Genomic DNA, 26,599 nt, shown 5'->3' with positions numbered 1-26,599 from the left:
GGTGAAGGCAGCGGTGCAAAAGGGAAAGGAATCGTCGAGGAATGACGGCGATTAGCGGATAGTTTACATTATGTCTTTTCAGTTATGTTATTTACTTTTGAAAACGTCATGTAAACGTTGGTGCAACTTTATATATAAATAAAGTGGTTTTGGTTATGACCTGTTGAGGTTTCGATCTAGCTTCCGCATTTGTGTTGGTGAACCTGTCTTGGTTTATTAATGGTTCATAGTTGATATACTGAGAAGGTGTAACGGGATCTTCGGGGAATGGTTTTTGTGTTGGATTTTTGTTTGAAAAAAAATTTATCCCCGGAATCTTACGTTACATTAACGCTCCCGAGAATTGGGGTGTTACAAAAGGTCACGGGACACTCGGTAGTAAAACCTTTTTTTATATATAAACTACTAAAGAAGTGTTTAAATTTGAGTTCACATGTGAGTTAAAGTTGAGATAGGATATGAACACTTTAATTACGTGTTTAGTAAAATAAAAATAATTAAAATGGGTTCAATTAGATGAGTTGTACAGACTTAAATTCAACATCGTCGAATCCTATAGTAGAGTTTTAAGATTCTTCAACGCAAAGCCAACAAATTTTCAAAACCCAATTTTGTCTCTACAAAATAGCCTATACAAATTTTATTTCCTTTCATGTTCTTTATCCTTTGTTACATAGATATATATATATTAATATTCATATTTCACTTTATGTTATTTTATTATCTTAATTTACTTCAACTCAAATAACTAACTTTTAAAATTCACCTCAACTTAACTAATTTATCTCGATAGAAACGGATTATAACTCCTAAGTACTAAAAGAAGAAGATTCAACAGTATGATAATAATGAAACGAAACAAAAGTTTTGTAAAAACTTGAAAAGAGAGACTCTTTTGGCAAGCATTTTAAACTAAAATTCTATCACTTGAAGCTTTGGTCTCAAGATGTAATATGTACAACCATTAAAAGCTTAGCATTAGCATTCATCTCATCGATTTTGTATGATTTGTAGCATTATCAATTGCCTATTTTAATCTTCTTTTGTAACTCCAAGGAGAGTATGTCCGCATATTGAACAAGACAATGCAAGTATCTTTTTGGACCATTATGAAGCATTGCCATTGTCTTCATGTTCCGGATGAAGTAATGAAAAATCTCAATGGAACAATAACACAATAATATTCCTTAGTAGTAGATTGGTTATGTTTCGACAGTTCATCAATTTTTTTGTCATTCTTACATATGCATCTACGTATTGTATATTTAAAAATATTATATCCACTAATAAATTTAATAAATAATTTTTATAAATTGACATAACACGTTAAAATTTATAATAACACGTCAAATTGTTAGGGTTGAGATGTGGCATATAAATTAAAGGAGACCTGCCAGTGCATTTTGATCAAATAGGGAAAGTGGTGGCACGCCAAATGTCCGGCTACATGGCGATGGCATTACGCTTCTTTCTTTGGCAATTTCTTGGCTTCCTTGTCTTGTTTGGCTTATCAATACATCTCTTTGCCTAATACTTCAAATTTGTATATTTTTTTTTCTTTAATGACAATATATTCCTTACTTTTTTATTTTTAAAAATAACACCAACTTTTTATTAAAATTACGTAAATATTTGAGTAACTTCGTCGATCAAGTCATTAGGTTCCAATGAAGCCCAACAATTAAGAGATTGTAGAACTAAGAATAATAATAAATGGTGTCAATTCATTGAATCTTAAGAATGAGAAGTAAAATTTTTCATTTTATTTTTGATTCGTGTAAAAAGCTTCATTAAGATTATCTAGAATTTGAAATTTTTAAAAAATCATAAGAAGTCAATGATCGATGATCGAATAAGATAAGCATCACCTGCAATAGCGAATTCTACTATTGAATAGTTTACAGGGCTTTGGCCCAAGCTTGAGTCAGCCCACACTGCAATATCTGTTGGCCCAAACTTACAATGGAAAGCCATACAGAAGCCCATTGAATCAAATCAAAAGAGATAAGAGGCTAACCAACAAGTGACAAGAATTCATCCTTTTTTGGTAACTAACATTATATTATTTAGAATTTAGTGGGAGAATAACTAAAGTTCATTGAACTCCGCCTCGAGATCTAAACCTCGCTAATAGTATTAGGTATCATCATTATTAAACTACAACCCCAATGTTCATTTAACTAAACTTCAAGATTCAAACTCATGTATCTAATCTAATTAAATATTGAATTGGCAATATAGCGTACGGTCCTTAGGTTTGGTACAAATTTACAAAGTACTTTGTTTCAAAAGTTGGATTTATATTACACAATGTATCTTTGAAAGTTTATAAAAGATAAGATATGAAAAGTATTATTAATTTTTTTCATTTCTAACATGTTTGTTAAACTTATATGACGATTCTTGAAAAGTAAGTCATGTGACTTCTTATTTAACATTTTTCAAATATGATTATCTCCTTCCTTCCTCCAGATAAGTATATGTTGAACCTTACAGATAAAAAAAAATAACAAATACGTCATCTAGTGTATTCTAAAAAATTTAACAAATAATTTGATAAAAATATTAAAATACTTCTCAGTCTTATTTTAACTATTTCATATCTTGATCTAAAAAATATTTTAATATTATTTTTATATAATATTATCTTACTCATTTTAATCAACATTACCTTAACAAGAATTTTTAACACCCATTTAATGAATGAGAAGTCGATGTAGATTCCAATAAGAATTCATAAAAAATGTGAATTCCAAAACAAATCAATCAACTACAATTTTCCCAAAATATCATTATTCTACCTTTTTTATTTTTTTTCCAAATTTGTCTTCTAAGCAACCTAGAAAAGATAGTCATATTGAAGTGCTACAAACACATGAGTAGGAGGTAAAAATCATTAAGGATTATTCATTGGTTTAAGATTAAGGTAATCATTTTCAACCAAATCAACCAACTCATTTCCTTTTAACTAAACAAATAAGAAAGCGAATACAACAAATGCCTATCCAACCCCCATATTTTTTTTTACTTGAAAATTTTATTAAAAGATCAAAAAATCTCAAAACCCCAAAATAACTATTCGAACTAAAAATATAAATTTTCCAAATAACTGAAATACCAGGAGACCATTGAAATCAAAACACCAAGAGACTGAAAAATCGAAATACATAAGAGACTTTTATGGTCTTCCAGAGATCGAAATTCTAAAAAATCCTTATGATCTCTTGATTATCAAAATGCTTGGAGATCGCAAGAAGACCATTACGATCTCTAAGAGACTCGTGCTATGAGGGACTATTATTGTCTCCCGAAGATTATAACAAAGTTTCAATTTATAGACTATAATCAAGCTTCTGAAGCTTATTCTGTAAAATTTCCCTTAATTTGGGGCTCTTGAATAAAAGCACAAACATGATATCTTTCGTATTCGAAAATTTCTCGGAGAGTTATGTGAAAAAGATAGACATTATTCATAAAAATTATAATTTTAATAGATCTTAGAGTATTAGAATAGACATCATTCATAAAAATCCTAATTCTCATAGATCTCAAAAAACTCCATACTCATCTATAAATAGATGAGTCTTATTCTAAATGAGGTATATATCCGATATTAATTTCAATATAACATTCAAATTTTCAGTCTCTGATTTAAATATTAGCGTGTTTGAGTGAGAATTGTCATGTCCCTCTAATTATTCTCTTTCTTGCAAAGTCTAAACGATTTGACAACAACATTTCTAATTAATAAATTTATTATTATGTTTCAAATACAACATTACTTATATATTCTCTTTGGGTGGCAATTTTTTTTTTTTTATTTAAGAATTATCTAGATAAGAATACTAGCACACTCAAAAGTGACATTAAAATATTAAAAAAGACAAATATATTATTCTTCCTCTACACCCAATCCACTTTCTTTAGTAATAGTCCTTTCTTTAGAAAAAGAATATATATATATATATTTCCCTTTTCTATATCTTGACATTGTTTTCGAGTGTGTTAATGTTGTGACCTGACACTTTACTAAAAGAAGGACAAGATTAGTCAAGTAGGAAAGCATAGCAAGCTTTAATTTGTTGAAGCATAACATCACTTGGAAGTGTTTGGAAGAGGTGTCAAATTAAGTTTTCATGGGGGGGCCCTTACAAAAATGGTGTATTGTGATGCTTTGGGGACACATTTATTAAGATCCTTAGGATATGCAATTGGATTGGCCAGTTTATGGGTTTCTTCAATAATCCCAATAATGGTGTGTTGGTTTGGCAACTCTCACCTCCATTTTTATTTTATTTTTTGTTTGTTTCCTTTTGTGCAATAGATAAAGCTCTATCTTCCATAAGATGTTTGTCTGTTCTCGCACATTGTAGTTGGAACACTAATTTGTCCCACCTTCAACCACTATATTTTGGACCACTTGGCAGGTGAGATAAGACAACCACAATATAAAGGCAAGGGAATTTAGAAATAATTTGCCAAATTTTATTATGATGTGTCATATTAAAAGACCAAAAAAATACTCAAAAAAGTTCAAAATAATTAAGGAAATTTAAAAATATAAAATTCTTTGACAAAATTAAAAAATTGGGAGACTATAGTTTCCTAAAAATGGGCCATAAACGAGAGATCAATCACAACCGAGAGACTATAAAGTCTCCCAACAAGACTAAAATTCAAAAAAGAATAAATCGATGCCTTATGACTATCTGATAGCAGAAGGTTGGGAGACCAATAGGTCTCTTAAAGACTTATACTAAGTGATCATTTCTATCTCAGGGAGACAGTAAACTGACATGTAAATTTTTTCTTAATTGAGGTCCTACACAAAACACAAATAGGATAACTCTGATTTTCGAAAATTTCTCTGAGAATTATAAGAAAAAGATAAGTATTATCTATAAAAAATTATAATTTTAATGGGACTTGAAATATTAAAATAAATATTAATCCTAATTTCAAAAGATTTCAAAAATTATATGTTCCTCTATAAAAAAAACTCTTTATTTAAAAAAAATATATATTTAATACTAATTTTAATACAACATTCAAGTCTTCATTATCTGATTTAAATATCAGAGTATTTGAGTGGAGACTTTCTTGCACCTCTGATCATTTTCTTTCTCACAAACTTCAAGCATTTAACGATGACGTTTCTAGTCAATAAATTTATTGTTGTGTTCGAGCGCTAACACATTCAAACTATAAATTTTTATCAAATATAATGTGTGAAAATGAGTGTCATTCATAATATTTAAATTGTAAATTCATATTAAAATATTTTTTTTAGAGTATGTTTTCATGTCATAATTTAAAAAAAAAATCTAAAATATTTCCCGATAAAAATCATTCACAAATCCTTACGATTCATATTTTACTTTCAAAACCTTCATTCACTTGCTATTCTACTTTTATTATTATTTTTTTAAATTCACTAGAGATTATTCTCTTAAGCGATGGTTAATGAAGTTTATCTCTAATATGATCGTGTTTCACCTAAACACTTATTAATGTGGAGTCCTTGCGTGCGTACTCATTTTACAAATTGAATTTAATTTAATTCATAACTCGTATTAAGTAGTTTAAATTTTTAATTCGTTCTGAAATATCAAATTTAAAAGAAGAGGAAAAAAAAAAAAGACTTTCAAGCTTTCCAACTAAAAATCTTTAAAACCCTTAAAATAAATTTATAACTCAGTACAACTCAAAATATGAATGTAAAAATCATCTATTTTCATTAAAATAAGATGATTTGATTTAAATAAAAACTTAGTCCATAAAATCACTTTGGCATGCTGTCGGAAGGGGAGGGGTTTGAGGCCTCAAAAGGGACCTCACATCTCCCTTTTTAAACCTTTCTTTGCATTTTGTTTTTAAAAGAATTGATTTTTAGTTTACCACTAGTTTTTTTTATTTTTAAATGAATAAATTGATTTATATGATTATTTGACAAAAATATCACTTAATTTTAGGTTATTTATGAAATTGTCACTAAGAACGAAATAATTTTCATTATAGTAGACGTTGTACTAAAATATCTTGACTATTTAAAAAATCATGATTTTTATGATTTCACTTTATATACATGTATTAATCTGATTCACAAAAAGATGTTAATTGATTTTATCTACTATATATATTTAATTTGTGTTGTGTCCAATAAAATAGGTTCAATCTCAAAATAGGCCAAAGAAAAAAGTTCAAGCAACATTCCTGATATAATATTCCTTAGGAGATTCTCTCAAATGTCGCTCTCGGGTATTCCTAGGAGACCTTCCTGGGGTCTCTCCTAAGTGTCTGAGAACCTTCCTCGAGTCTACAAATATTTTAAGAATATGTGAACTCATATTTGATGTCTTTGCTTAAAAATTCAAAATATAAGATCTAGAAATATGTATATATTTTTTTATCAATCAACTTTATTAAACTCTTCGATAAATGTATGATCAGAACTCTTCTCGAACTATGCTTCTCTTATTTTTATATACTATTTTACAGAGACTAATTTAGGCATTAGAAAGACCGCACAAAAGACACTCCGCACCCCTGATTCTACTTTTTTTTTTACAAATATATATATATATATATCTCAAAAAACTAGAAATTATACTCTTCCATAATAATAAATTAATTATCATATCTCAATGACAATAATTTGTAATTACAAACAATATTAGGAAGGTACAAGGTTAAGCACATGGGACCTTGCTGACAGATTCCACTGGATTTGAGAAGTCCAATGGCATGATAGATTATGATTAATCTAAACCAAATCCCATTCCGAACCACTTCGTTGTCTCAAGGACCAAAGTCAAGCCTCTGTCATGCTGCAGGCCTTTGGAAAGAAATGGGGCAATGAACAATGAACATGGCACAAGAGTTGAATCGGAGTCTCCATAACAGTTAAAGTATAAGAAAATTACAAAGTAGACATGAGGGTTAGGTACCTTGACAAGGACAGAATTGTGTCACTCCAAGCTATAGCTAGGGTTATCCATGGACTCATTCACTTTGATCATCAGGGCGTGGGCAGCCCTTTTCTTGGTGGAAAATGGGCACCTACCACATGCGCCTTCTTATCCACACTTTCCCACCAAAATTTTTAGGCTCAACTCTTGTCGTTTTAGGTCTAGGATTTAAAACGTTTGAATGAATCAAATGTAAAAAGGGATTTAACAAAAGAGATAGAAAATAAAATAAGAAAAGTTTGATGGGAAGCTTTTAGCTAGGGGTGTGCAAATTTTGGTCTAGATCAAAATATTAGATAAGATTGAACTGAAAATCCCGATCTGATTGGAGACCGAATCATCTCAATCTAGTCTTTAGTTCAAAAAATATCAATTTTTAATTTTTTAGACTAAAAACAAGTGTGTGTGTGTGTTAAATGTTAAATTATTGTTATTTTGTTTGAATTCATGCATATAGGCAAAAATAATTTGTTGGACCAATTTGTATCCGATCATGTCCATTTAGCCCTCTGAATAACCCATTTGGCCCTTGGTGCTCAAATGAAAAATTTTCTAGTTTAATCCAAATTAGTTGCACACCCTAACTTTTAGGTATGCTAAATAAGGTGTGCCCATAGAAAAAAAAATATCAACAAATTAAAATTTAAGAATTATGATCTTAGTATCTTAGTTGATACAATTATTTAATTAGTGTTATGTCCAAGGATAGATCCAAATATAAAAGAAGAGACTTATTCTATACTTAAATCAAGATACTGACTTAAACATTAGAGGATTTGAACAAGAGGCTCACCTGAATCCCTAACTGATTTTTTTTATTCGTAAGTCTCTCATAAACTTTGATAAGACGTTTTCTCGTTATAAATAAATTTATTATTATTGTTTAATTATTATATGTAAACAATAATAATTAAATTTTAGTTTAAAAAGGTAAAAAACATATAATTTTTACCCTTTGTTGTAAAGATAACTAAGAATTAAAGGCAAATAAGCCTCCAAAATGAGCATCATTGTCATCTTTTGTCATGGTTGACTAATTAATCCCACCTAAGAACAAAAACAAGCATTAAAATATCACATGGCCGGTGTGGATCACCTTAGTTGCACTCATCCCCTTCACGTTACGCGGTAATGTCTTAGAGGCGTTACTGTCCCTTCATTCTATCTACAACAAGGGTGAGATATTTTAAAACTCAAGTATTATTATATTTACCATGTATAATAATCACGTTACGCGGTATTGCCTTGGAGGCTTTACTGTCTCTTCATTCTATCTACAAGGGTTAGATATTTTAAAACTCAAGTATTATATATTTATTATATTAAGATAATATTATTTATCTAAATTAGTCCAGGTGATATCTTTTTATTGAATAATGAAAATATGTACGATAAATATGAATACTTACACATTTTTATTGCCTAATAAAAATGTGTCACGTGGACTAGATAAATAGTATTATTTATTATATTATTATTATTATTATTATTATTGTCTCATTATAGTATTATTCATTATATATTTTTTGAGTTAATTTAATTTTTATATTTTAATATTTTTTTATATGTTTCCCTTACATCTTAGTATCTGTATTAATTTAACTTATATATTTTAATTTGAATAGAGCATGACGTGTATTTTGTCATTTTATATTATTTTTTTTATATATGAAAGTATATAAGTTAAATTAATTTAAAAATATAATTAAAACAATAAAAAATTTAAATTGTTATATGAAAAAAAGTCAAAGTATATGAATTAAATTGATTTAAAAATTAAATTCAAAAATATAATCTAAATAATAAAAAATTTAAATAATCATAAAAAATATAAAAATATGGAGACGAAAATAGGATTTCAGACTCTGATCAGATATTTAACTGTGATATTTGGGATGATATTCACATATTTAAATGTGTTATATATTTGCCTTAAATTACTTAAAATTTATCTTGTCTTGTGAGCGATTTCTGCAGTAGGTGGCGTGGCGTGGCTTAGTTTAGTCGGAGCCTTTGAATAACTAAATAATTTCTCCCACAATAACGCCCTCTAATTCGTCCGTCATGGGAATTTGTGTCACCGTCCGCTCACTCTAGAAATTTCCTTTAAAGTTAATTATTAAATACAATAGATTAAGTTCAGAGATAAATCTCCTCAATTGGGCCCAATTGTATCGGTGGCCTTCTCGGCAACGGACGTGGCGTTGTCGGTGCAGGTGATAGAGATTGGATCATTTTCTTCTCCCTCTTTTGCCACATCTCACGAGACAAGAGTGAAGAAATCGGACTGAACCAACCAGAGAGAGAGAGAGAGAGAGCGATATTATCCGAAACGGAAACTGGTGGTTCCGAAGCTACGAACGCTCTCGTCGATTGTTCTGGATGGTTGCAGAGAGAACAATGGAGGCTCAGTATATACGAAGGCACCACAGGCACCAGTCGGAAGCGAATCAGTGCTCTTCTGCTCTCATCAAGCACATCAAAGCCCCCGTTGATCTCGTTCGTCTATCCTTCTCTCTCTATCTATCTCTCTTGCTTCATCTATATTGATGTTTGTATCTTATTGTCACGAGTTTATGATATTCTCTCTGCGATGTGCTAGTTGATGAGGAAACGGAATGAAAGAGCAGAAGAAGTTCGGTTGTCGACCAGTTCTTTTCCTTGTTATTATTATGATTGTGATTTGTTTATTTTTCTTGATTTTGGTGGTAATTTGTTGATTTGTTTCATTTGGTATGATTTTCTGTGGTGCGGATCTTAGACTTCCAATTGAGCTTGCATCTTTTTCCGTATCTGGTGGTTCTGGTGGTGTTTGTTTGAGTTTGACTTCTTTAAAGCATATGTTGTGCTATGATATTGAGTTTGTATTTGGGGATTTTCCTTTTTTTTCTTGTATTTGCTTCAAATTTCCATCGTTGAATTCGTTTTTGTTTGGTTGACAAAAAAATTGCATGCGTAAGTAACGAAATTAGTAAAGAAAACTGCACGAGACAGAATTCGGAGTGTGATATTATCTTATTTTCGGAAATCAATTGGAGCCTGGAGAGATGAATATTTATTGCCTGCTTGTTGGTTAAATGTTGACTTTGATTGTTGCGAGCTGCTTTCTTATGAATTCTTATTTTCTAGGTTGAGCAAAATATCTTTCTCTGATGAATTATGATCTTTTTTGTAGGTCTGGTCTCTGGTGAGGAGTTTTGATCAACCACAGAAGTATAAGCCCTTTGTCAGCAGGTGTACCGTGCAAGGTGACCTAAAGATTGGGAGTCTCAGACAGGTAAATGTGAAGTCAGGCCTTCCAGCCACAACGAGCACTGAAAGATTGGAACTGCTTGACGATGACGAACACATCCTTGGAGTCAGGATTGTTGGCGGTGATCACAGGCTACAGGCATGAATCTTTGTTGCGTTTTCTTCTTTGTTTTATACTCTTGTTCTGAGGTTTTCTTTCTCTAGTCTCACTTGACTTTTACCAAGAAGAAGGCATATTCTTAGTAATTATATACTGCTATCAAATTAGAAAACTAATCGAGTATATTGGCTTTTTAAGTTTATTTTTCATACATTTACTTCTGCGAACTCATGTTTCTGTTTATGTAAATTAAGCTTATGTTCTACTTGCAAAAGCATGTCAGGCTTCCTATATTTCAGGTCGATTTTTTTTCAAATATCCAAAATTTGGACAAATGTTTCTGTTGAAAAATAATAAGATGAGAAACAAAATATCCAATCATAGTTAAACACAAGAGATTTTTAGGTGGAAAACCCTAAAAGGAAAAAATCACGACCATCAGGACGATAGAGGAAAAATGTCACTATGTAGTAAAATTTACAATTACAAAGTTCAATATTCTCTCTCTAAACCCAAGTCTCAATTACACCTAATTCCTAGCTCTCATTGGTCTCTCACAAGTGATTTGCTCACTTTGAATAACAAGACAAACATCCTATTTATAGACTAATTTCCTTGTTCGTCAAGGCTAAAGTTTCATTGCCTAGCAACAATTAACAACTGGCTATGAAATAGGATTACAAATTAAACAAAAAACTAATATTAAGAATAAGAAATAATCTTCAAGACTAATTAGGATTTTTCGCTGAAAATCCTAACAGTTTCCAAACTCCATTTTTGGCACCTCTCTCATTGGGAGTTACTGTATGAATATCTGAGTCAATATACAAATAAAACTGATATATTTTCCATGAATCTGTGATCAGGTTACTTGTCCTTTCTGGAACTAATCTGCATGGTTACCTTTCAAATAGGATCAGTGTTTATGGTAGTAGCTATGAGTTGTTAAGTTTTGAAGCCATTCTCTCCAATGCTTATTGAAATTTTGCTTTATTGACTCTTCTGATGAGGAGGATTTGGTCCATTCTTTGTTGTAGCTTTTGATCCATGAGGATGGAAGATGGTAAAGAGTTGGTAATATGGTTCATTCCACTGTAATCAGGACTTGTAACTGATTGCTTCTTCCTGGGAGATGTTTTCACTGGATCCTTGCCATTTAATGATTCATGCAACAATCTGCGCATCGGGTTTAAAGAAAAATTGATAGTTATGGAACCAATGATCTTCAAGTAGATGGTACCTTACATTTACAACAGTGCCTAATTCTGATGTTGTTGCATGCCATAGCCCATTGCATATAGGAGACGTGGCAGAAGGCAACTACTTCTGCCAATTGAGGACAACATTTTCTACTTTTGTTTTAACTACTCTTCCAACTTTAGTGCTTCTGTGTAGTCAGGTGTATTCTTTGGCACCATAGTAGGATACCCTGCTTCAACTGTTAAACATCAATGCAGAGATGCAATTGATGCTAGAAAAATAAAATTCAAACACAAATTAGTTTCTTGCTTGCTTAATTAATGTTGCTGCTTTTACTAGAGGTTCTCTTGGATAAATATTAATAAAAAGATGGGGACTCATGGTTCCTTACTGTATAAGGATGTTAAAATTTTCTGTGTCTTGTTTATGCATCTTCTTTTGGTATAAAAAGAAAATATAAAAAGGGAATTTTTTTGGTAGTTTGGTTCTACAGTGAAAGGAGTACCAAGAAATTGACTGCACCAGGCATGCACTTATTTCTCCCTTTCCAAGGTTATCAGCTTCATACTAGTTTTCTCCTTGTTGACTGTTCGTGATGAGCCTAGTTTGTTCTCCAGTGGTTAACAGATCCATTGGTATTTGTTGTAATCATGTATTTGACGAGGCATATTTGGTAGGAAGACTGAATTAGCTGCATACTCATTGACTACATGGTCATCTTGTTATCAGCATTGTTATCATCATCATCATCATCATTATTTTTCTATTTTCTACCAAGTATCTCTAATAGTGCAGCATGCGATAAACATTCAAATTTTCCTTTGATTGTGCAGAACTACTCTTCCATCTTAACCGTGCATCCAGAGATGATTGATGGAAGACCAGGTACTTTAGTGATCGAGTCATTTGTAGTGGACGTGCCTGTTGGGAACACTATAGATGAGACATGCTTTTTTGTTAAGACCATGATCAACTGCAATCTCAAATCTTTGGCTGATGTCTCGGAGAGGATGGCCATTCAGTCTGGACCCCTCAATCAAGCCTGAGTTGGTTAGCAAGATCTCTGAGGAGCACCGGATGCTCTCTTACGGAATGCTTGTAGTTTTCCTAAAGCTGTGTGTTCAACAATTGGAGCATATGTTCGGCCCTCACAGATGTATTGCACACAATCTTGCGCATAGCTTTGTCATTTCCACTCACTTTTGGATTTACTTGTGGCCTCATCCTTGTTTGTTTCTCTCGCAATTTGGCTTTCAAAAAACCCCAGTTCTCTTTCACGGTTACTTTCCTTGGTTTGGACCATCGTGGCATGTAAGCTATTAGCGGCGTTGTTTGTAAATATATAGGGAAAAGTTTTCTTAGTAACTGCATGTTCATGTTGAAGGTGAATCGACAACAGGTGTGTTTCTTGGTTTCACGTACTTTTATACTCATTCTGCCTTTGCGAAAGACTTTTGAGGTATGCTTATAATATTATATGGTATCTATTTGTAGCATAAAGGTCTGGAAACTGGAAAGACCTAGCTCCGATTGTTGTATTGAAAGAATGCTATCATATCAAAATTCAACTCAATTCTGCTGTCAGGCAGAATATAGGCGAACGCCAATCTCCGGAACTGAAAACTCGCCACCTAGCTAAAGGCACTTAATTTTAAGTTTCTAAGTCAGTTATATTATTATTATTATTATTGCATAGATTTGAACGAACAAGAACATACCACGTTCATGCATGGAATAACCAATAGCCAGAGGAGGGCAACCCAAGGACGGCCAAGAAGGTGAAAAGATGATGTGAAGACAAATGACAACTTTTATGTACCCTTCCTCAAGGCTCCTGGCGTAATTATGCCTTGACCCTGAGATCAGATAGATGATCAAGTCAAGTGCATGCCAGAAGCGAAGCCATTGAGGGAGAGTAAACAAAGGTTGCCTAAGACAGATGATGAATCCATTTAGCTAGCTCCAGAGTCCAGAGACTTGGACGTACGTGTAAGCAAGCAAGGCAGGGCCTGTTCTGTCTCCTCCAAGGGTTCCTTCTCTGCACATTGTCACTCTCATTCACAATGAACACAGAGCAAGCAGTGCCTGGTAGAAGCCCTTGAGGGAGACGGAACAACCATTGCCTTGAATTTCATTTACTCTCTTCAACTCAAACAGGCTTGCTTGGATCATTCAAGGATTTGGTTGGGGCTTATTTATAGGCCTTGGTGGGGGCCACATATCTGAGGCACTTCCTTTTGAGTGGCAAAAACAGATCCTTTTGGTTCCCTCAAGGGTTCTCTTTCAATCCAATCTAAAACAGAGGAATAACCCCAATTAGTTGTTAAGTCTTTGATAATCAGTGTGGAATCATTTGTACAACATCTTCTAAACAATTATTAAAATGCTGTATCATCTCTTCCTTCTCCCCCTCTCGCCCATATCGTAATAACATCAGAATACCTAATCTAGTACTTAAATAGTATTCTAGTAAATTCCTTCTCTCTAAGGGCTTTTTATATGATCCCATAAACTTACAAATGTCTCACCAAAATCATGTGGCATTATATCCCATATATAGTCTTCTTAAACTAAAAATAAATAAATTAATTAATCAATTTAATGTAGTTTTAGCTTGCAAGTCAACCCTAGTGGAACAAGGGAATACAATACAGCAACTAGCAGCAGCCTCTGGGCATCTCGACCACATCAGGTTTAGTCCTTGAAAGAACAATTCCTCCTTCCACACTGGAGTTAGCAATACAAGTATGCCAACTTGGATATCACGTGATCGATATCTCTTTTCCATTCACAATATTATTATTCGAATCGTACCACCCCAATCCAAAATTCTTACACTTGTTTACTTCGAAGTCGTCCAAGTCGAGTTTTGCCACATCTCACCTCTTGGCTTCCCTCAAAGGTTAACAACTTTTGATTCTTTCTTCTTGGTGTTTCTGGGTTGCTAAAGTTTATTGAGAAATTAGAATATATACGATTGGCTCTTGCAAATACGAGACTATGATCCCAACGGTGGTCAGGTTAATGTTCAGAATTTATCAGCAAGCAGTATGGTAAGAGTAACAAAAAGATTAATATTGTAAACTTGTTTACTAATTCAATAAGAGAGATTAGTACTTATATAGTCTAACCCGAGAAGCACAGAGCGAGCATAATCTCTTAGGAGATTTCTTCCATATGATTTCTGAGTGCAACTTCTATGCCCATGATTTTGAATCATCTGAGAGACCACTCTTCCAACAATTAGCCAGGGAGATCCTTCTTTCAATAAAAACTACGTCACCCTCTAATTTGTCTCTTACTAAAAAATTTATCAAATAAATGACTCTTCATCAATAAATATATACACACACCCACGCAAGTCTCTAGACACAAGCCATGAGCCAATTATGACAGCTCAAGGCAAAAAATCTAGGGAGGATAGAGCTCGTCTCCTACAAATCTCTAATGTTCTTGTTAAATCAGATATATTTTAATAGATTCTTACTTAAAAATACTTCAATATTATTAGATTCATGAGACTAAACAAGTAACCCCAATGAACTATCAATATGGGATTAGATCTTGACAACTATAATAGAGATAATGCTCAACTTGACTTATTAAGCTTAAATACCATCCAAATAAGTTAATATGAACTGATAAATTAATAAATTTTAGAAAAAAATTACACGTTATACTTATGAGATTTAAAATAATTGCAAGAGCTACTCTTATTGTTTGAGAAAATAAGTGAGTACTCACGAGGTTTAATAAAACCATTTTGTAAGTTTCAATTGTCGTTAGTTAATATTAGTTAAATATTTTTAAATAATCAAAATACCCTTATATTTGAAAAAAAAACTTATCTTTCCACCCCTTATTTAGCGAGTGAATGATCATCGTTGTCATAATTGATAAGTTTTGTTTCTATTATTTTTTAACATTCTCTATCACCTCATATCTTTTTTGGGTATTAAACAATTGTCACCATCATTTTTTTTTTCTTCTTCATTTCACGACTTAATCACATTTGCCCCAACCAATGCCTATGCAACCACCTGCACCAACCATCTTATTCTTGTTCGATTGAAGGTAATTTTTGTTTTTATTCTTATTTTTCATTCACTCTCTATCAATTTTAATGATCAAACCTAAATATAAAAGGTTTAATTAAATTTTAACAAACTGTCTCTATTTGAATTTGAATTAAAACTACTTAAACTTTTAGGTTCGTAAATGGAACACTTGAACCCAGTGGTCACTAGCAGCTAGCGATTATTACTAATTGTTTATTTTTACTTTTTTTTAAGCAAATGAGAAAAGACAAAAAATAAGTAAAAAGAGAGAGAATAAAGAGTAAAATTATTATTTTATTCATTTATTTAGTAATAGGGACGTTATTGTTATTTTATAAATGTGAGAGAATGTAGAGTATATTTTAATATTAAGATATGAATTGATGCATATTATAATATATAAATACAAAATACATCTTATATATGTTATATGTAATTCAATTGATTTAGATTATAAATTAAATGAGTCAAACACATTATAAATTAAACTCGACTCAATTATTAAATTAAATGGTCCATTGCACATATTTAAAAATTTGCATTATTATAAGATTTTGAGATCGAGTATATTTTTATACGAGAATATGTCTTTATATGATGATTAATAATTTATGTTTATTTAAAAAATTAAATTTTTAATATCGACTTATGCCCAACTATTAAAATTTAAGGTGTGAACAAAATTTTAAAAGAGTGTAGGATGATTCCAACCAAACATTTTGGGATAATCAATCAAGTTTTTAATGTTAAAGAAAGATAAATACTTAATCAATCAAGTTAAAAATATCTTAGGAGCCGGTTTACTGTGAACTTTTTTTTAGGCAAATCTCAACCACACGTTCACCATCTAGGTGAACTTACCAGCCCAATTGATAAAGAAGCTCTGATCTCGCCAGCCAAGTGTCACGTGACGACTGGTTTAAAGCTGATCTCTCTTGACGGGTCAGCCTCCACCATACACGAAACAATCGGGCGAAGTACACCGAAGCTAAGCCATACTCTTCACACTGCACCAAAACTACCAAATCAAAAGCCATCCAATTGCTGCTTTCTCATGGTGATATTGAAGCATTTTTGACAATCCTCTGAGAGCCCTGAATCGTTCTTCTCCCCACAAGAATTATGCCATGCAGGCCCTCAATGCCGTCCGATTGACGCCGATTTCAGTTCTTTCTGAGCGGAGAACAGAGCCCAGGAAAATTAGCCAACTCAAATCTCCAGCTTATTCCAGTTTTGGCACCAACCCACCAAATCTTCCAGAGGGTGTCTCCAGAAGCTTCCATGGCAGTCTACTGCTTCTGTCTTCAGCTCTCAATCCCGGGCTTGCCAGAGCTTTGACATACGAGGAGGCAATTCAGCTATCAGGGAGCCAACCCTCTTCTGTGGGGGGCCCAGACCTTGACGTTCTTGATGGAATTGTCAATTTCGTAGTGGAAAACCCTCTTGTTATAGCAGGCGTCGCCGCGTTCATAGCAGTGCCTCTGGTTGTGTCTCAGCTGTTGAGTAAATCTAAGCCATGGGGTGTTGAGTCTGCAAGGAAAGCTTATGAGAAACTGGGCGATGATCCCAGTGTTCAGTTGCTTGATATAAGAGCGCCAGGGGAGGTCAGGCAAGTGGGTAGTCCAGATATTAGGGGTTTGAAGAAGAAGCCTGTGGCAGTTGTGTACAGAGGTGAGAATAAGCCAGGGTTCTTGAAAAAGCTTGCTTTGAGGTTCCAGGAACCGGAGAACACAACACTATTCATTCTAGACAAGTAAGGTTATCAACTCAATTTTTTTGTGAAGTTATTTGCCCATTACGTAGGAATGATGCATTTAACTTCTTATTCAATTCTGATGCATGGGGAAAGCCACTGCTAACCAAAGAGCTTTCCTTAGAGGTGAACTGGGTGAAACTTGAATTGACGATTAAACAATTAAAAAGATCAAAATCATCTTCTTTTGTCAATATTACACGTACCCTGAAGCTTTGTTTGGGGAGAAATTTAGAAATGGAGTGACATGAAAATGGGTGAAATGTAAAATATTTTCCCCTTGTTTGGGAGAGTAGGGAATTGAAAGTAATGAAAAATGTCTCTCCTTGTTTGAGAGAGCAATGGAAATGAAAGGATATTACAGCAAATGACCATTATACTCTTTTAGTTAGTGTTTGTTAACCAAGATATAGATAAAAAAAGTGGAATATGAAAAGCATTTCCGATAAAAGTGTTTTTTTATTATGTTTGTTAAATTTATCTGGAAAGAAGTTGATAGGCCACCGGTGTACTGGACCTACCAAAGACCAGCAAGCATGAAGGGGAGAATAGGGAATTAGCACATGCAGGTTGTTACAACCAGCATGTGCGCATGGGGGTAGTTTTGTAATCCATAGGTTGAGGGAATAATCTGCATGTGCAAGGGAATTTGGTTAGAGAGGGGTAGAGGAGCAGTATAAAGAGCTGAGAAGAAGAGGGAGAGGGTAGCTAGTTTTTTGATAGAAGAATTGGGAGAGTAAGGGCCTCTCGAATGCCCTGGTTTGTTCTTGTTTTCTGCTGAAAAGTATTGGAAACTATTGATATTTGATTATTGTTTGGATTTGCTATTTGGTATCCTATCAATTTGGTATCAGAGCATCTCCGATCCTAATGGAGTACCTGACCGATCGAGTGGGTGACTTGGAGATGAGGGTAGAAGGCATGCAACGGAGTATTCAAGCGGTGGGGAAGAAGGTAGCGAGCTTGCTGGAACAGTTCGCTTGGATGCAAGCGAGATGGGAAGAGCAGGATCGGGAGAGGAAGAACGAGGAGAGACGGGAGGAGCAAGTGAGAGAGAGGAAGGGGAAGCGAGATAAGGAAGACCCACCTGCGAGTTCGCCCTTGACAAGGGAGGGAACACCGGTAGCTGGAGCGAGAAGTGGCGAAGGGGTCGATGGTGTCAGAAAGCAGGAGTATCATGGGAGACACCCGGAAATACCCATCTCCGAGGGAGATGATTCGGATGGCTGGGTATTTAGGGCTGAGCGCTACTTCATTGTGAACCAGCTGTCCAATGTGGAGAAGCTGGAGACAACGGCCTTATGCGTTGAAGGAGCGGCTCTATCGTGGTTCCAGTGGGAGCAGCGAAGGCGACGGGTGAGGAGTTGGGCGGAGCTTAAGGCGACGGGTGAAGAGTTGGGAGTTGCGGTGAAGGGGCTGGTTGTCGAGGAGAAGATGGACTCGGCAGCACTATGTTTGGAGGGTGCTGCTCTTTCATGGGTCCAGTGCAAGCAACGGAGACGAAGAGTGAGAAGCTGGGAAGAGTTGAAGGGGCTGCTAAGGAATCGCTTAGGGGCCATGCTGGAAGGCGCGGGGGACGAGCTGCATATTGAAGGGGGATTGGCGGTTGAGCAGATGATGGTGTCGCGAGGCAGAGTGGCAGCCGACGACGATGGTGTTAGGGAGTTCCACGGCGAGGCAGAAGGGCAGCCGACGATCGATCCATTTAAAAGGCCGTGGACGGCCGAACCAGTGACAACCAAGGAGAGCATCTCGCCGAGGAAGGGGGCGCCATCAACGATCCATGTTGTTTGGGAAGATGGTGCGACTCCTAGCCAGGTTTCTCATAAATTTTACATGGGGTTGGCTGATAATGGAGGGTCCCTCATGTATTCTCACCATCATGAGGGGGTGGGGGCCTCGCCCAACGAGGTTATGATGGTGGAAGGGCAGCATGTTTCTAGAAGTCAAGGGCTCAATTTGCATTCTATTGTGGAGCCCAATGATTTAGAAGCTCCGCTTATGATAATGGAGTCTTGTTTAAATTCTGATTGGCTCCAACATTCTTTTCACTCTTGGGCACAGAGATGTCAGAATGCTAACAATGCTGAATCTGTTGAAATGCGAAAGGAGGAATTGGTTGATTTTACTCTGTGGGATGAGTTAACAAATTTTGGGCTTTCAAGGGTTGGTCTCATCAACAACATCGATGATTTATCTGGTCCGGCTATTAGTGGGACATTGCTATTGGGAGAAAATGAACCTCAGTTAACTGCATCTAAGCATCAGCGAGAAAGACGAAAGAAACGGTATGCTGTTGGAACACCTGACCATTTGGCTCTCGAGATTCTCTTAGGGACAAGGCATGGTGCAACTACGAATTGGTGGTCTGTGGGTATCATTCTATTTGAGCTGATTGTTGGTATCCCACCTTTTAATGCTGAGCATCCTCAGATAATAACTGATAATATTCTCAACCAAAAGATACCTTGGCCCTGGGTACCTGAAGAAATGAGCTATGAAGCCCAATATCTCATTGATCAGTTATTAACCGAAGATCCTCATCAGAGACTAGGAGCAGGAGGAGCCTCGGAGGTGAAGCAGCATGCATTTTTCAGAGATATTAACTGGGACACCCTTGCTAGACAGAAGGCTGCTTTTGTTCCTTCATCAGAGAGTGCACTTGACACCAGTTACTTCATGAGCCGATACTCGTGGAATTCTGCAGAGAACATGTTTTTTATGCTACCAGTGAGTTTGAGGACAGTGAGAATGGTAGCACCACTGGTAGTAGCAGTGGTGCAAGCAATCGCCACGATGAACTGGGAGCCCTACGATTCAGCAACAATTTCCTACTTTTCACCTTGAGGACAAGGTGAAAGTGCGGGAGGGGAGTAATGATAGGCCAACGGTGTACCAGACCTACCAAAGACCAACAAGCATGAAGGGGAGAATAGGGAATTAGCACATGCAGGTTGTTACAACCAGCATGTGCGCATGGGGGTAGTTTTGTAATCCATAGGTTGAGGGAATAATCTGCATGTGCAAGGGAATTTGGTTAGAGAGGGGCAGAGGAGCAGTATAAAGAGCTGAGAAGAAGAGGGAGAGGGTAGCTAGTTTTTGATAGAAGAATTGGGAGAGTAAGGGCCTCTCGAATGCCCTGGTTTGTTCTTGTTTTCTGCTGAAAAGTATTGGAAACTATTGATATTTGATTATTGTTTGGATTTGCTATTTGGTATCCTATCAGAAGTCATGTGACTTCTTATCTTAGACTTTCTAGATAAATTTATTTTTCCCCTCTTGAATAAGTTATCTTGGACTTTATAGATAAATTATTTTAATGCAACCTTATCTTACTCATTTTAACAAATGCTACCTTAATGAAAAGAAAAGATACCAAGGATAAATTTGAACTTTTAAAAAAATAATTAAAGTTAAAGTTGTCAAAACACAAAAGTAAGTTTCCATTCCATCCATTCTCCTCCCTTTTCCCGGGAGACAAAAGGTGAGGCTCAGGATGGAAACACTTCCCTATAATTTCCAATCCATTACTATTTATATGAGGAGAACCCTCTTCCATCCATTTCCATTCCGTCCCCCTCTTCGATACACATTGTGTTAGAATATTTTTAGCATATTGTTAGAATATTTTCTGTATATTGTGATACAATGCATTTTGATATTTTCTCACTCAATTCCATCTTCCCTATTTTCTAACATGGTACAGAACCATGTTTACTTTAATACATTGTGAGCTGTTTGTCTCTTTGTGGAAAAGAAAGTTGTAAATGTTGTTAATGCTTGAATCAAAAAGTGACGGAACTCCCCCATTGACATAGCCTTGCTTCTGGGATCTAGAATGCTGTCAATAACTTAATAGAGTTTCACTTGATGTATGGAAGTATATTCTTTGGTTGGGGAAGAAAAACTCTTTCTAGAGGTCATCATCGTCATCAACAACTGCACCTTACCCTAACCAAGTTAGGGTCAGTGGCATATTCATGATGTAAATTGACTTCTATAAGTTCCACTATTATATAAATCTGTGCAAAAGAATGTGGCAAAATTTTACACGGGATGCCTTTATTGGCACAACCCTATAACGAAGGAATGATGAGATAAAGTTCCAACACCACCTTCATATGGAAAAGCTTAATGACATGGTGGTGAATGAAGAAATTGATATAGTCGCATTCCATCATTTAGCTGATATTGTGAAACCAACCTGTATTTCATGGAAGCACAACTTACCAACTCTTTCTGGAGGTGACAAAATAAAATTTGATCAACTGATCACAATGTTTCAGCATCAAGTTCAAAAGGAATCTTCTAGATGAAGTTCAGATGAGGAAATAATGTGAGTTGTACCAATTGATCAGCAGTAACTCAAGTCCTTGAGCATTGATTCAGTGCAGCCAACCAAAGGCAATATATTTGGTTGGATCATGGGAAAAAGTAAAGAAAACGAAAGAGATTATAGTTGAAGGTATCCATACCTCATTTCAGATAGCGTTTGAGCATTAATTCTTTATTATTGATACAGGGTGAGCAGACCACCATGCAACAGAAATATAAGCTATTAATTTGTTATACAGAACAAAGGCCAAAGAAACAGATTCTAACAATAGGAAATTTGGGCACCTAGGAGTTGGATGATTTGGGTTCAAAGAGGCAGAAGAGAAATTAGCATATGAAACTTGAGCATCAGAACAAGGTGCTCGAACCTAAAGGAGAGCTTCAAACCATAAGAACCTCATACCACTGTTCTATTATTTTTGTGTTCTTGATTTATTCCTTATAGTCTTTTCTTGATATTTACATTATGGGCGCTCTTCTATTTTTGTAATTATACTAGTAATATTTGGGATTCCCTCTGTAATCTTTCTGATAGCTACTGCACAAAGCTAATGCTGTGGAGTTTCTGATGGAAACCAGATTTGATGGGAACTCTGAGTTGGTTGCAGAGTTGGTAACTGCTAATGGCTTCAAGGCTGCTTATGCCATTAAAGATGGTGCAGAAGGAAACCGGGGATGGATGGTCGTTACTATTCTTTTTCCCTGTTGGGAATTTTCATTTATTTTAGGCATCCAAGTTTGTTTGGATTCTGACTCTTGGTAATCTGAAATTGTAAGATGAAATCCTTGTGTTTGCAGAATAGTGGTCTTCCATGGATACTGCCCAAGAAAACATTGAGTTTTGACCTGAGTGGTTTGACTGATGCTGTTGAGGGTGCAATTGGAGTATGTATTTCATGTCGAACTTTACTTGAATATTCCAATCCTTCTCTCTTATCTATTTTAGCAACAAATATTTCACTTAAATGTGAATTTAATCACTATTATTTTCATTTCTGACAATGTTGGAACGAGTGTATGCCATTCAATTTGATTGTCAACTGTAATAGAGTATGTGTTTTTATATAGCTTAACGGCAAGGTAAATTTGCAGGGGGGACCTGATGCTTTGTCTGTTACCCTTGGGGTTGCAGCTGCTGCGGGTTTAGGAATTTTGGCATTTTCAGAGGTTCAGCTGTTGAGAATTTGAGACCTTCCATTATCCATTATGCTTTTCTTTAATCTTTATCAATTTTTTTTGACAATGGGGAGCATGGGGCTATGGAAAATTCAACTGTTGATGTATTTTTGTATCCTTTCAGGTGGAAACAGTTCTCCAACTTCTAGGCTCTGCTGCTCTTATTCAAGTCATCAGCAAGAAGCTCCTTTTTGCAGAGGTTTTTTGAGTAACCTTACAATTTTAATATTCTCCTCTGATTACCTCACTGGAAAAGCACTCTCTGGGAAATACATATCTTTCTCCATGTTACGATTGAATCACGCACACTGCGTAGAAATCAAGAGAAATAAGACACTGGAAATTAATGTGGTTCAGTCTCAACTGACCTATGTCCATGATCCCACAATAATTGGGAGAAATCTACTCAATCAATGATAATGTAGTTTTGGATGGAGAAAACTGCAAAATCTCCATGACTTTTCCACGGACAAAATTGGAAACCCTTGCGTCATTGCAGCTCCATATAACAAATCGCTCACTCTCAGATGACTGGTTATCGAATCGTGACACACCTTGGACACACAACCCCAAAAACCTGGCTACATCATCTCTTAGATTACTTAGGTGTGGAAAGTCAAAATCTATAGAAGGGGCAACCACTCCAGCTGGTTTTCCTCCCAATTGGAATATGTGTCCTATACATATCTAGATTTGGTTTGGGATTTTAGGAGGTATCTAACACTTTACCACATTGTTTTAAGGAGGCAATGACTTAATTCAGATTTTACCGCTTGCTTTGTAGCACATCTGCATACTTTTCTTTTGGTATCAGATTGTATAGATTGCTAGTAATTCTCGTCTTGTGAAGCACCTTGTATCGCATAAACCACCCTATTGATTTGTAGTTTATGTGAAAACTCCTTGTAATCTTTACGCTTTCTTTGAAAGTAAAATTTTATGTTCCCTCCATTTCCTATGGCAGCAAAGGAAGCAGACTTTGCAACAAGTTAATGAATTCTTGGATACCAAGATTGCCCCAAAGGAACTTGCAGGCGATATTAAGGTACTTTACATTTATGCATAATGCTATTGGTGTGCTGATCTTTTATTTTTTTTATATTTTGGTGAAGTATCATTTTCAGTGGTTGATCTTCTGAAATAAACCGTTTATTTCCAGTTTTTTGTAATTCATCTGAATAAACTTGGTTGCTTTTGCTTCTGGATCTAACCTCCCTTTTTTGTGTTCCTTAACTTAAAAACTCAGCAAATTGGAACAGCCCTTCTACCGCCCACTGTGACTAGCAAGGCTCTTCCAGCACCTCCAGAGGCAAGCCCGGCTGCCCCTGCCGTGCAGAAAGCAGAAGCCATGGCCGAACCTCCTCCACAAATCAATTCAGTCCCCAGAACTGAAGTTAAATCAGAATCTCTTCCCGGAATTTCAAGACCGCTTTCACCATACCCATTTGTAATTCTCTTTCTCCTTCCCTTCTTCACATATCGGTTATTCATCTAGTTTGGAATAGAACCTCTGCTACCAATCCTGGACAATCTGCAAAAACCAGTTAATACATGGATTCAATAAATTCCCAGTTCCTGGCAAGACTTACTGTTAACTTTTGTTGTTTGCAGTACCCGGATTTGAAGCCTCCATCATCTCCTAGCCCGTCGCAGCCATAGCGATCTGCAAACTGATATTTCAGGTAATAATCTTTGACAGGAAACTGTTCTGCTGGGCATTCCCTCCCTGCAGCTACTGCATGAGCAGAAACATATATATATATATATATGTATGTATGTATGCTGCTTCTCTTCTGCAAGAATTTTGGGGTCGCATAGCTTGCTCTGCAAACAAAAATTAGAGTGTAGTGAGTTAAGCAATTCATCGTCTCCTACCATCCTCTTAGTTTGTATTTCTTGTGTGCTTCATATTCTATTCTGTTGTGTCTTCTGTGTCAATGTAAATGTGGATCTTGTCTTGAACAATGTAAGAGTTGTGCCACGACTATAATTAATTGTATCAAGTTATCTGTAATGCAAGCAAAGACTATGGTGTTAATATCCATTTGAATGGATCTAAATTGCATTCTTGTCTGCAAAATGCAATACTGGCAACAATCAGTGGGAAGATGCTGCAAGACTTCTGATAGTTTGCTGGTACTTTACTGTGATTTTGATTGAAAAGAGGTGCTGAAGTATTCTCTTAAGTCCAAAGCAAAAGCAAGATAAGGACGATCATTATCTAAAATGGGTTGAGTTAAGGAATATTCTGAAGACCTATCCATTAAGCCCTGTAGATCTAATCCGGAGAATTCAGATATTGGCATTCCAAATCCAGTGTTGAATTTTTCATAAGTCGTTCTACTGGGCCAGATAACATTACATACACGGTTATCGAATGGGAGCAAAATGATGAAATTGTCCCACCCATTTTACAAATTTGTAAGCCACTGCCTTGCTCTCTCCTCTCCTCTCCCATGGCTGCTGCTACCATCGGCTCACCGTCGCACCTCGCTGCCTCGCGTTCATCACTTCGCTGCCATCGCCGCCTCGCCGACCATCGCTACATGGGGAGGAGGCGATGGCAGAGAGGCACAGCAGCAAGCCGAGGGCAATGGCGACGGCCATGCGAGGGGAGAGGAGAGAGTAGGGCAGTGGCTTGCAAATTTACAAAGTGGACGGGGGTAATTTCGTTTTTTTGCCCCCATTCGGTAAGCCCGTCAGGGCTTTCAAGACTTTTCCATTTTTCATAAACTCAAGTTAAGATTTATGCTAGTCTAGCAACTCAAGTTCAACTTAATTTTGGATTTGTGAAATAAGGAGGAATTAGCTAATTTTATACAACATGGGTAGCGTCGACTCATTCAATTTTATTTTTTAGATTTTTATTCTCTTGAATTCTTTGTTGACTTCATTATTAGAGTGGCACCATTCTAATAAAGTCTTGAGACAATTATTTTTATTTTCTATCTATGCACGAATCTCGTGTCCCAAATCAACATGGCATGTGGTTAAAGTCTTATTTAAGTCAAATAAATTCAATTGGTAACTCATCCGTACATCATTGTCAGTAGGATTATATACCTTCTTGAAAATGAGATTACATAATGATTTGTTTTATGCTTATCTAATCTATGTGATTTGTTGAAAATGCTACTTTGCCCAAGAGGTTTTAAAATGTTCTCTGCAATTGCTTCCTCTTCTCCTCCTTCCCATGGTCATCGTCACCTTGCCTCATCTTCGTCGTTGACTCACGCTGCCTTGCTTCTCGCCCGGCGATCATCGCTGCATCCACCACAGTAGATGCAGCGATGGTCGGTGGGCACGAGGCGGCAATGGGGAGGAGGCAAGGTGACGATGACCATGGAAATGGAGAGAGATGAGATGGGTGACGGCCATGGAAGAGAAATTGAAGCAATTGCATATGGGTAGCGTGGACTCATTCAATCTTATTTTTTTAGATTTTTATTCTCTCGAATTCTTTGTTGACTTCATTATTAGAGTGGCACCATTTTGATAAAGTCTTGAGACAATTATTTTTATTTTCTATCTATGCACGAATCTCGTGCCCCAAATCAACATGGCATGTGGTTAAAGTCTCATTTAAGTCAAATAAATTCAATTGGTAACTCATCCGTACATCATTGTCACTAGGATTGTATACCTTATTGAAAATGAGATTACATAATGATTTGTTCTATGCTTATCTAATCTATGTGATTTGTCGAAAATGCTACTTTGCCTAAGGGGTTTTAAAATGTTCTCTGCAATTGCTTCC

The 26,599-nt window shown here is 35.5% G+C and overlaps 3 protein-coding genes across 3 annotated transcripts; all 3 read left to right on the top strand.

The window, feature by feature from the left end:
- The first annotated feature begins 9,149 nt into the window (after window positions 1-9,149).
- LOC127786925 (abscisic acid receptor PYL9-like) lies at window positions 9,150-12,937 on the top strand. The gene is made up of 3 exons (XM_052314695.1): window positions 9,150-9,467; window positions 10,144-10,359; window positions 12,354-12,937. The coding sequence occupies exons 1-3, from the start codon at window positions 9,351-9,353 to the stop codon at window positions 12,564-12,566; spliced, it is 546 nt and encodes a 181-aa protein (XP_052170655.1). The 5' UTR covers window positions 9,150-9,350; the 3' UTR covers window positions 12,567-12,937.
- Window positions 12,938-16,524: 3,587 nt separating this feature from the next.
- On the top strand, window positions 16,525-24,884 carry LOC127786906 (rhodanese-like domain-containing protein 4, chloroplastic). Its single transcript, XM_052314655.1, has 8 exons — window positions 16,525-17,331; window positions 22,246-22,348; window positions 22,465-22,551; window positions 22,759-22,833; window positions 22,967-23,041; window positions 23,807-23,887; window positions 24,089-24,289; window positions 24,454-24,884. Exons 1-8 carry the CDS (start codon window positions 16,706-16,708, stop codon window positions 24,499-24,501), a joined length of 1,296 nt encoding a protein of 431 aa, XP_052170615.1. The 5' UTR covers window positions 16,525-16,705; the 3' UTR covers window positions 24,502-24,884.
- LOC127786905 (uncharacterized) lies at window positions 17,340-22,239 on the top strand. Its single transcript, XM_052314654.1, has 2 exons — window positions 17,340-21,796; window positions 21,906-22,239. The coding sequence occupies exon 1, from the start codon at window positions 18,202-18,204 to the stop codon at window positions 20,176-20,178; it is 1,977 nt and encodes a 658-aa protein (XP_052170614.1). The 5' UTR covers window positions 17,340-18,201; the 3' UTR covers window positions 20,179-21,796; window positions 21,906-22,239.
- Window positions 24,885-26,599: the final 1,715 nt, after the last annotated feature.

Source organism: Diospyros lotus, chromosome 12 (genome assembly GCF_014633365.1).
Source record: "Diospyros lotus cultivar Yz01 chromosome 12, ASM1463336v1, whole genome shotgun sequence".
In the NCBI taxonomy this organism is placed as follows: Eukaryota; Viridiplantae; Streptophyta; class Magnoliopsida; order Ericales; family Ebenaceae; genus Diospyros; species Diospyros lotus.
The sequence above is the reverse complement of the archived record's forward strand: the minus strand, read 5'-3'. Positions and strand labels throughout refer to the sequence as shown.

Excerpts from the sequence above, each read along its gene's own strand:
- LOC127786906 (XM_052314655.1), top strand. The coding sequence starts at position 16,706 with ATGCAGGCCCTCAATGCCGTCCGATTGACGCCGATTTCAGTTCTTTCT. Across the intron at positions 22,349-22,464 it reads AAGGAAACCGGGGATGGATG|AATAGTGGTCTTCCATGGAT; the intron begins GTCGTTACTATT and ends TTGTGTTTGCAG. Across the intron at positions 24,290-24,453 it reads CGCTTTCACCATACCCATTT|TACCCGGATTTGAAGCCTCC; the intron begins GTAATTCTCTTT and ends TGTTGTTTGCAG.
- LOC127786925 (XM_052314695.1), top strand. The coding sequence starts at position 9,351 with ATGGTTGCAGAGAGAACAATGGAGGCTCAGTATATACGAAGGCACCAC. Across the intron at positions 9,468-10,143 it reads TCAAAGCCCCCGTTGATCTC|GTCTGGTCTCTGGTGAGGAG; the intron begins GTTCGTCTATCC and ends TCTTTTTTGTAG. Across the intron at positions 10,360-12,353 it reads GCGGTGATCACAGGCTACAG|AACTACTCTTCCATCTTAAC; the intron begins GCATGAATCTTT and ends TTGATTGTGCAG.
- LOC127786905 (XM_052314654.1), top strand. The coding sequence starts at position 18,202 with ATGGAGTACCTGACCGATCGAGTGGGTGACTTGGAGATGAGGGTAGAA.